At 44.0% G+C, this 15,037-nt stretch overlaps 1 protein-coding gene across 8 annotated transcripts in view; it reads right to left on the bottom strand.

Moving 5' to 3' along the window:
* ALMS1 (ALMS1 centrosome and basal body associated protein) overlaps positions 1 to 15,037 on the bottom strand; it is a 47,188-nt gene that overhangs the window by 8,754 nt on the left and 23,397 nt on the right. For 5 of the 8 annotated variants that reach the window (XM_071753137.1, XM_071753139.1, XM_071753138.1 and 2 more), the window contains 4 exons: positions 9,025 to 10,765; positions 7,783 to 7,872; positions 5,373 to 5,531; positions 1,537 to 2,708 (listed from right to left, as the gene is read on the bottom strand). In XM_071753137.1, the coding sequence (XP_071609238.1) occupies positions 1,537 to 2,708; positions 5,373 to 5,531; positions 7,783 to 7,872; positions 9,025 to 10,765 (3,162 nt within the window). Of the gene's footprint in view, positions 1 to 274; positions 357 to 1,536; positions 2,709 to 5,372; positions 5,532 to 7,782; positions 7,873 to 9,024; positions 10,766 to 15,037 lie in introns of all 8 variants that reach the window. The other 3 variants (XM_071753145.1, XM_071753144.1, XM_071753142.1) reach the window with 2 other exon arrangements.

Raw genomic sequence — 15,037 nt, 5'->3', positions numbered from 1 at the left:
AGTGGAGTGCAGCAGACAGATGTAGTAGAACTGTCTCAGAACAGAACAGGAGCATTTTTCACTCTGTGCTCAGCAAAAGGGAAGAGAATATAAAGGAAAGAAAAAAACAACCCAAGCTCACTCATTTCCATGCACACAGATATCAGCAATAAATGGGAGCAGGCACTCAGTGCTGAATATTGCCATGCAATATTATTTTTTTTCTTTGCACTAGAATATTCAGTGCTTTTAAAGCCCTTTAGCAGCTGAAGAGCACAACCTTTAGCTTTTGTACCTGCTACCAGATGGCAGCTTGAGGAGTGCTTTGGAAATAACAAACTGGAAGAGAGAAAAACCTTCTGGGATGGGTTCAGTATCTATAAATAAATTTAAAAAAAAAAAAAAGCTACAAAATGCAGCACTTGCCTGAAAGATTCATACAGTGGTCTCTGTACCACAGAGATTTGCAACAAATAAAATCAATCTTGATTTCTGTTCCACCAAGCATCACAGAAACTCCCAAAATTTGTGGTTTAAAATTGAGTTTGCTGCTTTACCATCAGTTTTGTCTCACTTCTTATTTGAGGAGAGTCCCATGTCTCTTTTTTTATGTGTTTTTAAAAAGAATACTACATCAGCAGGTAAAGGTAATCCCTTCCCTAAAGGTAAACCATTTCCTAAATACTACAACCAGGCAAAAAAATGTTGGATTCAGATTACACTGCAGTCTGTGTTCTGATTCATGGTCCTAATATTCCAAGTTTGGCAATTTTTTTAGCTTTAATATATACCATAGATAATAAATTATTTTCAGATATTTAGTAATGATGACTCTAATAATTTCTTCTAGTATATATGGGAAAAAAGTAAATATTAATCACCTGTTCCTGTACTTTTCAGCTTGAATGTGTATTACAGAACACATGCCAAGGCTCCCTTTCAGGAAATTAGCTCTCATTTCTCCTCCAAAGAGCAATGGCCAAATCCAACTGAAGTAATCAAAGATTTTCTCCCCTTTAAGCCACCTTTACTCCAGACTCTGCACACAGTATCTTTAGGGCTGAGCCTTACTCCTTTAATCCCACCTAAACTGCCAAACACAGAAACTGAAGCAGCTTAAAACCCACACTCAGCAAGACAAAATAACTCTTGCATTTCAAGTGGACAAACAGTAAGATAATTTAAATTATAATTCCAATTTATCACTGCCCAGAGATAGTCAGGCAGCAAGAGGCAGTTCAAATCTCCCAGGATTGCCAGAGCAGAGAACCTGCAGGTCACCAGAATGAGATCCCACAGGATCTTGCTTCTCAAGGCAAAGAAGAAAAAAAGCACAATTGATGTTTTGAGGTATTTTGAGCTCTCCTTTATTTCTGGAAAGGCAGAGCCATGTTTGAGCTGCTTAGATCAAAGCCAGAAGCCAACCACATAAACACCACTCTCTGGGAAATGTTAAAATGGTTCTTCCAGTAACAAACAGTTCTAAGAACTGCTGATTAGCAGCATAAGAGTGTTTCTAAAGATTAAAACTGTCTTTTGGTTGAACTGACCACGTACCTGGATCTCTTTCCTTTTCTCATGTCTCTCAGAAGCAACCTTGGGATATTTTACACCCTCTTCTTTGCCACTTCCCTTGTCCCATTTCTCTGAGTGACTTTTCTGGTGGTTTATGGCACAGTAAAGCTGGGACAGTCTTGGGGACACCTCCACTCTTCCGTGCCCAAAGGCCCTGATCAGCCTGGCAGTGTCAATGGTGGAAATGGAACTGCTCACCTCAGTCTGAGCAGCAGTTTCCATCTCTGTCAGGGTCACCACATCTGATTCTGAGGTGGTGGAAGCAATGGTGGTGCTGGGATCTCTGCTAAGCCTTGACCCTGAGGAAGTGTCACTTGGAGTTTCCAAGTATTGCTGGTGCTCCAGAATTTTGTCCATGTGGCAGAAGAGTTTCTCTCCTGACCTGTATTTCCTGAGCTCAACAAACCTGTTTTTATCATGGGTGACACCTGGTCTTTCTTCAACACGTGCTGCATCAGGCTCCAAGGCACTTTTAAACATGCTCTTTTCTGGCAGTCTCCTTTTCTTCTCTTCTCTTCCCTTCAGATCCTTCTCAGCAGCATTTTTTCCAGGTTTGGGAGCTGTCAGTGTATGCTTCATGGGGCTCTGAAGGAGCCTGGCCAACCTCTCCAGACGTTCAACCAGGGTCAGCTCACTCCTGGAATGATGGTGCTGGTGCCTCTTCTGGCACTCCAAAAACTTAATCCAGAGTTCATCTAAGCTCCCACTGGAGTGGGTTCTCCCTCTTGGTGGCAGTTCTTTCTCCACACTCCCATCATCCAGGTGAGGCAAAGGATAACTTCTAGCTGCCTTCTGTCCTGCTTCTCTCCTGCCCCGTGGCTCCCTCCCTGATGGTTTGTCCCCCAGAGCTGTGCTGACATCCAGACCCTCATTCCTGCTGGGATCTGCTTCTGCAGTGAGTGGGAAGAACTCACTGTCACCACCTGGTCTGTGGTGAGGAGAGAAACCCAACTGGTGAGGCTGTGCCTTCCTCTGTTTCTGCAGGACAGCACCTGGGGAAGTCCCAGCCCGTGCCACACCACAACTGTCCTCTGGCAGCTCAGAGTTGGACAGAAAGGAGCTCTGAGGGATGGGCTCTGGGTGAGGGAGGTGGAGTTGTGCAGATCTGAAGACTGGATGAGTGGTTTTTACAGCCTTGGGATGATCTGTGTGCTCTGGAAGAGAAGAAAGCACCTTGAATGTTTGTTTCCTTACAGGGAGGCAAGTAGCAAGTTGTCAGTCTTAAGCAGGATTATTTTCACCCCAATGCCTTCCTCTCACTTCCAAGGATTAAAAGCAGGAATCACCATACCCAGGAAGCTTGGAAATGGAGCTGCAGCATGACTACAAGTACATAAATAATAATTTCCATCATTTGGAAGACAGAATCCAAGAGTATTATATCCAGCTGAATCTGAAGGAGGAATCTACTTACCCCACAGGTAATTATCCTGCCCCAGTTTATGGAGGCTCCTCCCAGGCACCCACTACTCATTTTATTTCTTTCCAGACAAATGCCCAGGAAGCACAAATGTCCCCTAAGGCTGTGCCTGAACCTGATCTCCTAACTCAGAACAGCATTACCTCTAAAGCCCCTTGATGTACAGCTCCTAGAACCATCTCTGATACCACACCACGAGCTGACCTTGCTGTTTTCAAGCTCAGGATGACAAAACAGCTCAAAACAGCAGTGAAATCCCCCCCAGAACAGGCTGCTCTGAAATGACAAGAGGACTGGATGCAGAAATCCAATTATAAACTCATTTGGAAGAGTCACACATTAAGTATGCAGGCAGGATGTGCTAGCAGGAATGGCCTCTGAAATGATTTTGTAATATACTGTAAAAAAAAAAAAATTAAAAAATCAGATTATGAAGTTAAGTGTTTCATGGCTGCTCTTTGTACAAGGGACTGAATTCCAGAACAATCCATAAAGGCAGATTTCCCAAGTCCCTACACTTACTGCAGGATATTTCACACTGTTTTAGTCAAGTATATAATTTAAAGATACCTTGTAGAGTACTGCCAGCTGTAAAATTAATTTTAAAAGTTAATACAAATGGCCACACCAGTGGCAGGGTAAGAGCTGTCAGCAAAACCACAGCAAGCTCCAAAAATGGCAGGAATCACACTCAGACTGCTTCTTCTCTAGCTCTCCACCATTCCTCCCAGGCTTGTTGTCTTTTCTGTATTTTTGGTGGGTTTTTTAGGATTTACACAGCCTTGTTTTCTGTGATTGTCATCTAGGGATGAAAACAGAACTGGAAACCAGCTCTTTGAGAAAGTTCTGCCACTCATCCAGCAAAAGGGGGGCAAATCCCACACCCAAGCCTCTCCCTCCTTCCCCCCAGGAGGAAAATCCCTACCTACCTCATCAAGAATCATCTGCTCTGCTTCCATAAAACCCCAGTTCCCCATGGGAAACAAGCCCAGGGAAGGCTACAACTCCATGAATTCAGGCTGTTAAGCTGCCTCATAAACCTGATTTTTATTTAGGCATTTGTTTTCCTTACATTTTAGGCAGCTCTTCCCTTCCCAACACAGAAACATTTCAGTGTAACATCAGGATCACAAATAGCACGACCAGACCTGGTCTCATTAACTCTGAAATTAGAGGAATTTGTCTTCCCAGACAGGGTCAAATGTTTGTGTGCTCATGTAAGAGGATTTCTCCACGTCCTCCTGACAAGGAGATCAGGCTTGGGAATACTGTGCAGGATTTTTGCTATTTCTGTACTTTGAAAAATTACCAGCAAAATGGAAGGAATGCAAACAGGCAAAAAATAAAAAGTTTAAATGGAGAAACTTATTTTTTAACAAACACTTGTATCATTTTAAGCTCGAGGCAAGCTCTGTGGGTAGAGGTAATCTTTTATTAGACCATCTAAAAATATAGGTGAAGAAGTCAGAGAAGATTTTAGACATGCAAGCTTCTTCAGAGAGCTTGCTTCAACTGCAGCTGTACTGGATGGTTTAACAAAAGATTATTTCTACTTACAGTTCTTTTCTGTGTCTTTAGACCATCACAGCTACACAAAACTACTAGAAAATTTTGTATTAACACTCTTTCATTTTCATCCAGGCTATTCAGAAAGACAAAAATCCTCATCCCCTCCTCAGAGTGGAGAAAATTTATTGCCACTCAACAAAGGAGAAGGTTTTGTACAGGCCATCAGGACTAATTTTAGCTCCTGTCATGAGATAGAGTGTCAAAAGCAGCAGTTAGCACAGTGTAATTTCATTTTGTCAGCATTCTCAACAGATAAAACCTTGAAGTAGGCTACTACAGGACTAATCCCTGACCTTCATCCCTCAGGAGTACCATCCAACAAGGTTAATGGAGGGAAGGAAGGGGGAGCCATCAGTCAAATCAAATTAAAAATCAGTTAAATACCAAGCAGAGGTGGTTTACAGGACAGCACCAGGCAGCACCTGGTCACCTGTGGACAGGAACACAACCCCAACCCAAAGTCACCCCACCTGCTTTTATTTACTGGGGAATTTGTCATTTTCTACACTTAAAGAAAACTTTGCACTTCACCAGCTCACAGGGCTTTCACAAATAAAGAACACTCACAAAGCCAAATAAAACAAATCCCAACCTCACCAAACCAAAGCAATCTTATAAAAACTCCAGTAATTCCACTGGAATGCTAGAAAAGACTGATGTGCAAATATTTGGGGCAGTCAGGGGCAAGCAAGATGGGGAAGAGAAAAACTGGTCCAAGTTAGCATCTTCAGGCTGAGTATCAGCAATATCATCAGACAGAAAACAGGGAGCCTGGAATAGTTCTTTTGCTCTCCTCTTTCATGTAAAATTAAACACAGATTTTAACTACCTGAGGAAGCTTCCATTAGTTCCTCAGCCCAGGCTAGCTTGGGTTTGGTCCTCTTACTGTAGATTCCTGCTTTCTGCTTGAGAGTGGCACTGTCTGGAGGATTCTGATTTAAACCCAGCACTTTTGCTGGAACACTTGGAGCAAGAGCCTCATTTGACCCTGCAGAGAAAGAGCAATAACCATGAGTAAAACCAGGAAGCAGGACAAAGAGAGACAAAAATTTCACAAGGTAACATCTGAAATGTAACCCATTACACCAAATATTAGTACTAGGATAAGCACCAAGCAAGAATTATGTTCTCCAGGGAGCAGTTCTACTGAGGAACAGCAGCAGCAGGACTTAGACCACAGTGTTTTCCATTAGCTCTGGTGAAAAGGTTCTTCCCTGAGAGGTAAATTTTACCTGTTCTACTAATAAGCAGGGAAGAACACACAAAAATGAGCATTAGAAATGTCTGCTAGGAAGCCAGGTACAAGACTTGGAATGTCCAGACTCCCCTCCTGGTCACATTAAAGTTCACTGGTTCATGTAAATATCTATTTCTCCCAGCTCAGAAGAGCAATGGAGAAAAACTGGAAGCCTAGAGTAGGTCTGAACCTCTGAACAGGAATTCCAAAACAGCAGCAGAGCTCTCTTCCTCTCATCTCACTGCTTCCTAATCCTAGAAACCTAAAATGGCCCCTACCTGCTTTATCATCCTTGTCAGGATCCTAGAATCCTAGAATGGGCTGGGTTGGAAGGGACCTCAGAGCTCATCAAGTCCAACCCTTGCTCCACTCCCCCCGTGGTTCCCAGCCCATGGCACTGAGTGCCACATCCAGGCTCTTTGGAAATATCTCCAGGGATGGAGAATCCACCCCTTCCCTGGGCAGCCCATTCCAATGGCTGATCACCCTCTCCAGAAAGAAATCCTTTCCTAATATCCAAACTAAACCTCCCCTGGCAGAGCTGAAGCTCTGCCAGGGGAGGTTTAGTTTGGATATTAGGAAAAAATTCTTTAGTCCGTGCCCTCTTGTCCCACTGATATCAGCCCAACCCCCCCTGGCTCCAACCTCCTTTCAGGGAGTTGGAGAGAGTGATGAGGTCTCCCCTGAGCCTCCTCTTCTCCAGCCTCAACACCCCCAGCTCCCTCAGCCCTTCCTCACAGGACTTGTGCTGGATCCCTTCCCAGCCTCCTTGCTCTTCTCTGGACCTGCTCCAGCACCTCAATCTCCTTCCTGAGCTGAGGGGCCCAGAACTGGACACAGGACTCAAGCTGTGGCCTCACCTGATTCCACTCCTTGGGCTTTCCCTATTTCCTCCAGATACCACAAATGAACTCAGAGCAGGAAGTTTTAAAAAAAAAAAACAAACTGTACTTCTTCCACCCTGCTGCAGTGCTTCCAGAACCTCACACCCATATTGAATTTTTATATCCAGCCTCAGAATTCTGCAAAACAACAGACTCCCAGCCCATTTGTTTCCCTGTATTGCAACAGACAAGACTGGGGCAAAAAAAAAGAAAAAAGTAACAAGCAAAAAGCCATGCATAAACAATCACAAGCTCAGTTTGGGGCTATAAACCTAAGCTCCCCACTTCCTGTACTCTTGTACCAACCCTCTCCCCTCCCAAGGCACATCTGCCAGGGGCTGGACAGCTCTGTGATATTAGTTTTGTCTGCAAATAATTCTGGATGTCAAAAACAACCTGCAAATAAGACCCTTAATGCTTCAGTGATGTAGAGGATTGAAAAATAACAGCAGGCAATGCAAAAGAAGTTGATGAATCACAAAGCATCCTTTCCTCCAGTAAATGTGAAGTGTTTCTGACTGGGAGATGGGAGGAGGTGAATATTCAGTTGAAAGCAGAGTTAAGAATTGCATTGTTTCTACAAAGACTTTCTAGGCTGGAATCCTCCAACAGGGTGGAAAAAAATCAGTACTGAGGAAGCCATTAGCTGCAATTTGTGTAGAATCACACAGATATTTCAGAATGCACAAATACCAAATCAATACAAGAAAGGGAATGTAAGGAATAAAATAAAATAAGGACATTAAAAAGAAGAACTGGCAGAGCTATGCAAGAGTCCAAACTGAACAGTCATTTCCAAAGGAAAGTAAAGAATTACCCAGCTGTAAAACACTGAGCCTTGTTTCTTTCCTCTGCCACAACCTTTTCTCTGCTTTTCATCCTTTCCACCAGAGAAATTGAAAGCATTGCCCTCAGTCAGGACTGGCAGATCTTTGTGTTATGAAGAGGTGTGAACAGGAACAGACAAATTTTTTATTTCCATCACTGCACTTCCTTTAAGCTGGGCAGGAGAAGAGTTGGGGGACACTGCACATGAAACAGAACCATTCTGAGCCATCCTCTGGCATCTGGCAGGTGATGAGGTACCTGAGTGAGGGCTCTCAATGCTTCTGACTCACCTGGAGACATCTGGGGTCTTCCCTTGGAATAAGGAACATAATACATCCCAGTGCTTCCAGAAGGTCTGTAGGGCAGCAGTAAGGGCTGATCTGGGAAGATGGAAAGAAAAGCAATTATTTATAGTCAGATTTTCATCCTTTGCTGCAACTGAATAGAAAGTCAGCAAGTCAGGACCCGAGGAGACTGCTCAGGATGTTTCACTGGGGTAAATCCAGAGAAATACCCTATATTCTTTAGGAAAATAAACTGAAATTATTATTTAATACACCGCCACACACTGGTTAGAAGGTTGACTGTCACTGAGCTAAAAAAAATGAGCTTATTTCCCTGTCCAATATTAAGGCTGTGGCTAGGGTGACAAACACTGACTTCAAAACCCAGCTCATACACCCACAGAGCTCCCAGGTGATCTGTGCTTAATGAAACAATTTTGAATAAGCATGGATCTTCCTCTCAAGCCAATAAAGAGAGGGCTGTCAATTCCAGCAAGTGTCTGGACCAGAATATTACCTGACTTCTAATAGCAAAGAGGAGAGGGAATCAAAGAGCAGAAATATTTCTTGCCCTCTGATATAATGAAAGAATCTGCTCTCTCAGCTCTATTTTCAGCACCTTGAGAACAGAGAAACAAAGCTTGGAGCTCAGGAAAAAAAAAAAATCATGAAAGCCACACAAATTTACACACCTCAGTGGTAGAAAACATCACTGGGGGAAACCACTGTGTAACAGCCACATTCCTCCAGCAGCAGATTTAGAAGCCCTCCTCATTTTATAGTTTATTCTATAGATAATTGTGATGTGCATATTCTCCTCCTCAGCTTTTTGTACTGCCCTGACTGGAGAGTAAATGGGTGAGCAGATACAACTCTTGAGAAACTCTAAAGCAGAAACTCCAAAGCAAATAATGTACAAAAAAAGGTCAGAAAATATTTTTGAACCAGACTTGTCCCAAACAAATTCAGTTCCAGATAAACCTGAGCTGAACTACAACTGTATTTACAGCACTCCCCACCCACAAGACTGTAAAGCCCAAGTTTAAGGCTTAGTTTTTTTCCCATATGAGCAACTTTAAATATCAAAGTTGGTATTTATATCATATGAGAAACTTTAAATATCAAAATTATCTCAGGAATGTCCCTTCTGCAAAGTCTGCGTTTGGTTTTGGTTTTTAATACTTATAAATAACTCAAACTTGAATAGATGAGAGTCTATATATATATTTAAGACATTAATTTGCTCACCATCCTGCCTTGGGAAAGGGGGAATCCTGTTAAGAGATGCTGGATTGCTGGGAAGCTCTGGTGCTCTCTGGAGAGGGGCTTGGTGCACAGCATTTCCATCACCTTGGGAATGAATACAAATTTCTGCTGAAAAGGTGGTTTTTTCAGGACTTTCTGTTGTTATCTGAGTGGCAGCATCAGAAGTGCTTTTCCCAGTTTTTGCAGGAGCCAGGGAGCTGGAGATGTCCTTCAGATTAGATGCCCCTGAACCCAGAAGAGGAGTTTGTGGGCTCTGCCAGCTCTGCAGGGGCAGCTCTTGCCCTGCTGTGCCTGGAGCAGAAGGAAGAACTAAGCAGGGATCTGCTGCAGACACTGGTGGTGGGAAAGATGAAGATCTTGGATCTTCTGGACCAAGGTGAGCAAAGTCAGAAGCAGCTTTTAGTAAAGTTCCTGGAGTTTTTAAAGACACAGGCTGAGTATTAACTTCAGGTTTCTCCCAGGATCTCATCTCCTTTTCAGTAACCAAGTCTCTCTGCAGCTCTGAGTTGCTGCACTTGGAGGACAGAGTGATGTGGACACAGGACAGCACCTTCTTGGCTGGTGATGGAGATGGAGATGTGGTGGGGAACCCCCCAGCAGCAGCTGCCTGGTGAGAGGTGCAGCTTTGCTCCCTCCCAGCCTCATTCTGAAGGAGAGGTACCTCAGCAGAAGGGCTTTTCTGCTTTTCTTCCAACAACTTCACGGGGCCCTTCAGTAAATCCCTTTGTGTGGTTGGTCCTGAACCTTCCAAGCTCTGACACACTTGGATGTGGCCAGGTGAGCTGCTTTTCTCCTGCTGGGAAGAGCTTAGAGAATGAGGCTCACTCCATTTATTTGTTTCTGGACTGAATCTTGTGGCACAGCCAAGCCCCAGGAGCCTGGCACTGTGCCTGCCCAGTGCAGCCACATCCTGAGGCAGAACATGAGGGGTTTGTGCAGGAAGGGGATGGCTGCTATCAGCATGGATGCTTGGAGAATCCTGATCTGACAAACAGGCTGTTTCTTGATGAGCTCCAGCTCTGTTTCTGTCAGCAGAGACATGATGAAACCTGTCTTCCTCAGCAGTAAAAGCAATCTGACTAGAGACAGAGCCAGCAAGCATTGGGCTTGGAGGAGGAGAGGTCTTGGATCTTTCCCAGGGGTGTTTACCATGGCTCTGTTCCCCAGTGCCAGCAGAGCCAACCTCCCAAGGCATCACCCCATCCAGACCACCTCTTGTAAGACTGCTCCCCAGCAGCAGGGAAGTCAGTGGTGACTGCAAACGTTTTTGGGATGCAAAGGTGATAGAAGTGATGTGCTTGGCCACATTTTCAGGACTCTTTTCCACAGGCAGCTTCTTCTCAGGTGGGAAAAGGACTTGTGCATCAGAAGCAGCTGCAGAGCTTGTCACACAAGTGTCCCATTCCTTCTGCAGTGATGGATGAGGTTCACCAGCATCAGGATGAGCACTTGTAATGGTCTGATGGGGGCTGCAGGGTGGTGCCTGGTGGGTACTCAAAGACTGAGAGCCCACATCCTTCAGCAGGCAGCACTCAGCAGGATCAGCTCTGTAGAAAGGCACAGCTTGGTTTAAGCTTGACTCTGAGAGCTCTTTACTCCTGACTGCTTGTGTCTGCCTGTCAGCTGGAAATCTGCTGTCACAGGAAGCTTCCAAAGGGTCTGTGTTCAGCCCCTCCTTATGGCTGTGATCAGAAGCAGCTCCCAAACTGCATCCCCAGGAACCCTGAAAAACACAGAAGAATTCACAGGGGTTGTGTGGGTAACTTCCTGCCCTCACCAAAATCTGCATCACAGAATTCCAAGACGAGTCTGTCACTATGAAGGAGCACACACTGCCACTGGAGTTCATCTCTTAATGGAACCAATTAAAACTTTGCCTTGTTTGAAGTGCCAGCCAATTAGCTAACATGGTTTTGATCCTGTAACAACCAGCAGCAGTGACATCTATACTAGAATAACAGTTAACTGCTTGATAGCTCACAGAACTGAGTGTTGTAAATACCTCTTCAACATCACTCAGCTCACTGGAAAATAAGAGTAAAATTTTCTTCTGTTGGCTTCACCCACAGCTGGATATTTGCTAATAAACCCAGGTCACAATATACTGGGAAAAATTCCTGTCTTTTGACTGACTCTTCACTATTTAAGTTCATTATCTATGCTCCAAGGGATTTAGGGAGACACACACACATTCTGCTACAGCTTTGTGATTTCAGTGATAGTTTTATGAATTAAAAAGATAGCAAATGGGACACACAAAATCACAGAAACACTCTGATTGGAAGAGCTCCCTGGAAGTCTGACCTCTGGCTCAAAGCAGGGATAGCTTTAACACTGGAACAGGTTGCTCAGGTATCATCTCACCCAGCTTGAAAAACCTCCAAGGATGAAGATCTTGCACACAACTTAACTACTGGAAATTACTGGTGAAAGGCATCCCCCTTCATGGAAAACAAAACCCATGTTTACTTCCAGCTCTAAGTACTCAAACCTCGAGCAAGTAAGGTCACTCCTCTGGAGACCTCTGAGAAATCAGGCAGCAGACACACACAGACTTCTGGCTGGGGTGAGAGTCCCAACAACTTCCACACTGTCAAAGCTCTCCCTCATTAAATGGCATTTTAGAGTTACAGGGACACTTCTGCACCTGACATTTTGCTGTGCCATAACCATGTGAAACAGAACTGATGTGAAAAGGTTCTTCCCTTGCACTCGAGTTGTTTGACTCCAGTGTTTATGAAGCAGAACTAAAATGAACATGGGAACACATGGGAAGAAAACTGCTCCTTGCAAAGCATGAAAAAAAATCTTTAATTAGAAAAGCTTTAATTTTCTCTAATTTCTGTTTGTCTCTCCCCCTAAAACAAGTGTTGATTTCCTTCTCAGACAAGAACTGTAATGAATCTTTTCATTTCGTGGTCACCACCCACTGCTGACCATTAAAAAAATGACTGAAAATAAAAAATGACTGAAAATAATCAGAGCTTTGATTTACTCTTTAAGGAAAATGATAACTTGTGACAACTCCCCAGGTGTCTGGTGCAAACCATTCTCAAAATAGGTACATTTGCCATGGATACTTGTGTGTGTGTGTTTGGAAAGCTGGTGGCAATGCTGCAAAAAAGAGAAGTTATTTCTTACAACAGGTAAGACACTAAATGCCACCAACCCCAAGAACTTCACTGTCAGGTGTCTCTGCTCAGAAAATCTTATTTTTATAAACAGCTGACATTTACACCACTGCCTGACCATGCAAATTGCCCCACAAGTGTATCACAGCCACTCCATTTAGGACTGTATTTCTGAGCCACTCTATTTATTCTACACAACAGTAAAAAAAAAATCCTGCTGTGTCTCACATTGCCTGCCTGTGGTCATTTAGGAAACTCAAACTAATAATTCCCTTTCGTACTAACTTGTGCCTGATTTTACTAAACATTCCCATTTTCAGCATGTTCTCCAGCCCTCATTGTGACATCTTCTCCTCAAGCCTCATTCCACCAAAACCAAAAGCCCAACAGCAACAATCAAAAGTCATTTTTCCAGAGCAGGTAAATAAAATTAAGGCAGCACATGCTGTAGCCCCTCAGCAGAATCAGGAGGGGAAAAAACCCAACACACCCTGCTCTCTGAAAATCCTCATCAGATGGTGCTGCATTGTGCTGCCTATTAATGAGGCAGATTCCTGACACTGCAGTTAGCTGGAAAATTCCTGCTGGCTGAGGAACCAGCACCTTCCCCTGGCATCTCACCAGGTAACCCAATTTCTTGAGATACCTCTTGCAGACAAAGCACTAAATACACTAAACAGAGATGAAAAGGCATGAGGGGTTCAGGAAATGGCTGTAGTTACTGATCAGGTGAAAGGTGTCTAAAAAAAAAAAAAAATTAAAAACCAAATTTGGATAATTCAGCTCATTACAAACAAAGCAGCTCTCTGCAGAGAGTGGCCCAGGGAGGTTTGGAGTCTCCTTCTCTGCAGACATTCAAACCCCACACTGGCTGGTCCTGCTCTGGCAGGGGGTTGGACTCCCTGATCTCTCAAGGTCCCTTCCAACCCCCAACACTGTGAATCTGTGAGATTTCCTGACATCCAAACAAACAAAACCTGATGCTCCCTCTCTGATGGGCTCACCACTCATCTCCCAACTTTCTGCAACTCCTCGAGGGAGCAGGAGGCAGGGATGGATAGGACCTTTGCTTCCAAGATGCTGCTCATTACAGCAGAAGCTCCCAAAAAGCTGACATTTGCTCTTTGCAGCAGCTCACCTGCCTGCTGTGAAGGGGATGGAAGAAAAGAAATGCAAATACCTCTTGATTACAGCTCACACTACACACAAGTGAACCAAACATCACAGCCCAGGATGCATGCAGAAATCCTGGGGCTCCAAGAGCACAAAGACCCTTGGAGTACAGCTGGGAAAAGCTTGAATTACCACTCAGAGTAATTGATTACTGCCAGAGCTGAGCAAAAAACTGCAACAGATTTTTGCCCTGAAGGGAATGAAGACAACTACTCACCTGATCTGTGAAGGCTGGGGCATTGATCTCTGGAAGCAGCTGTGCCAAGCCCAGAGAAATGAACACTCAGCTGCACACAGAGGTTCCCCTCCCTCAGACACACACTCACCAAGCCAGGTAGCACACAGCTGCTCCCCTTCCTGACCCAAAAAAGACCACAGAACATTCCAGGGAGCTGCTCCCTCTTCCCTGGGTGTTACTCTTACGTGGGGTCCTTCACCCTGACTCCTGGGGATGGGTCAGTTCAGCAGCAGAGGTGGAATGGTGGAAGCCAAAATGGGAAAGACAAAAGCTAAATCATTCCATCAGCATCCAAAACATCCAGAGCATCAGAGCTTGTGATTTAGAGCTCAATCATCAGTGCACCAGCCTTCAACAGAGAGTATTTCTTCAGTGTGGACAGGATTTTAATAATTTATCAGTAAATTATTATCTTTAATTTGTTATTGAGGTCCAATGTCCAGGTAAGGTTGTGTTTTTTAAAAGAAACATTAAATCTAGACTATATCTTTTTTTTTTTTTTCCTACTGATTGGAGCAGCTGTGGCAACAGCAGAGTATATTTCATGAAGCACAGTGCAGCACCCTGGATGATTATTACATCCTTAGCAGCTAGATGGAATTTGGAAGTGAAAAAATAAGTCCAAACCATGTGTATTGTATGCCACAAAGTATAAACAAGTATTCCAGCACCAGATTTCCCATCCTCTCTACATCCCAGATCTCATTAGCAGGAACTGATTTCAGCAAGGTCTAAATTTTTACTCCCCAGCTGTACTTTTCTGTAGTTTATTTGGCTTCTTGTATTTCCTGTAGCCCAGAAGGACAAGAAGGGACTGGAGAATAAAGCAAGGAGCCAGAGCATGGGGTAGGGGTGCTCTCAAGATGATCTCTTCCCTACACCAGGCACCAGTTCAAGGGCCTGAAGCAATAAACAGCAACTCCTACTACTGAGAGCAAGCACAGAAGTTGCTATAAACTCATCTTCCCAAGCCTTTCACATGTTTTATTGTGCTTGTTATGTGTCATCTTTCCAAAAAAGATCTGCATGGCATATGATCTACAAAGGATTGCAGTGCAAATTTATAGCTACAACTCAGTGAACTTCCTGAAGAAGTGAGAAAGTACAAGGAGTGGAAAAATACAGCAAGGAGTGGAAGAATACAGGGGGAATACAAAGGGGAATGATCTTGGGTAAATCAAGAGAGAGCTCTTTGGCACCCAAAAAATACAGGAGGGGTGATAAAATCCTTGATTTGAGAAGGAAAATTCTTAGGTTTAATATGCTGAAACTCCTGAGCTCAGCTGGGAGCCCAAAACAAAGGTACAAAATGGTACCAGAGGGCAGGGAAATTTGCAAGGCAATGCTCTTGGAACACACCACCACCTTCAAGTCTTTGGCTTTTCCCAGTTCTTATTCTAGAAATTCTTCTCTGGAAAGACCCTAATGGTTCCAGCAGAGGAACAGGGCTGAT

Source organism: Heliangelus exortis, chromosome 10 (genome assembly GCF_036169615.1).
Source record: "Heliangelus exortis chromosome 10, bHelExo1.hap1, whole genome shotgun sequence".
NCBI lineage: Eukaryota > Metazoa > Chordata > Aves > Apodiformes > Trochilidae > Heliangelus > Heliangelus exortis.
Note: the sequence above shows the minus strand (reverse complement) of the source record. Positions and strands in the feature narration are given on the sequence as shown.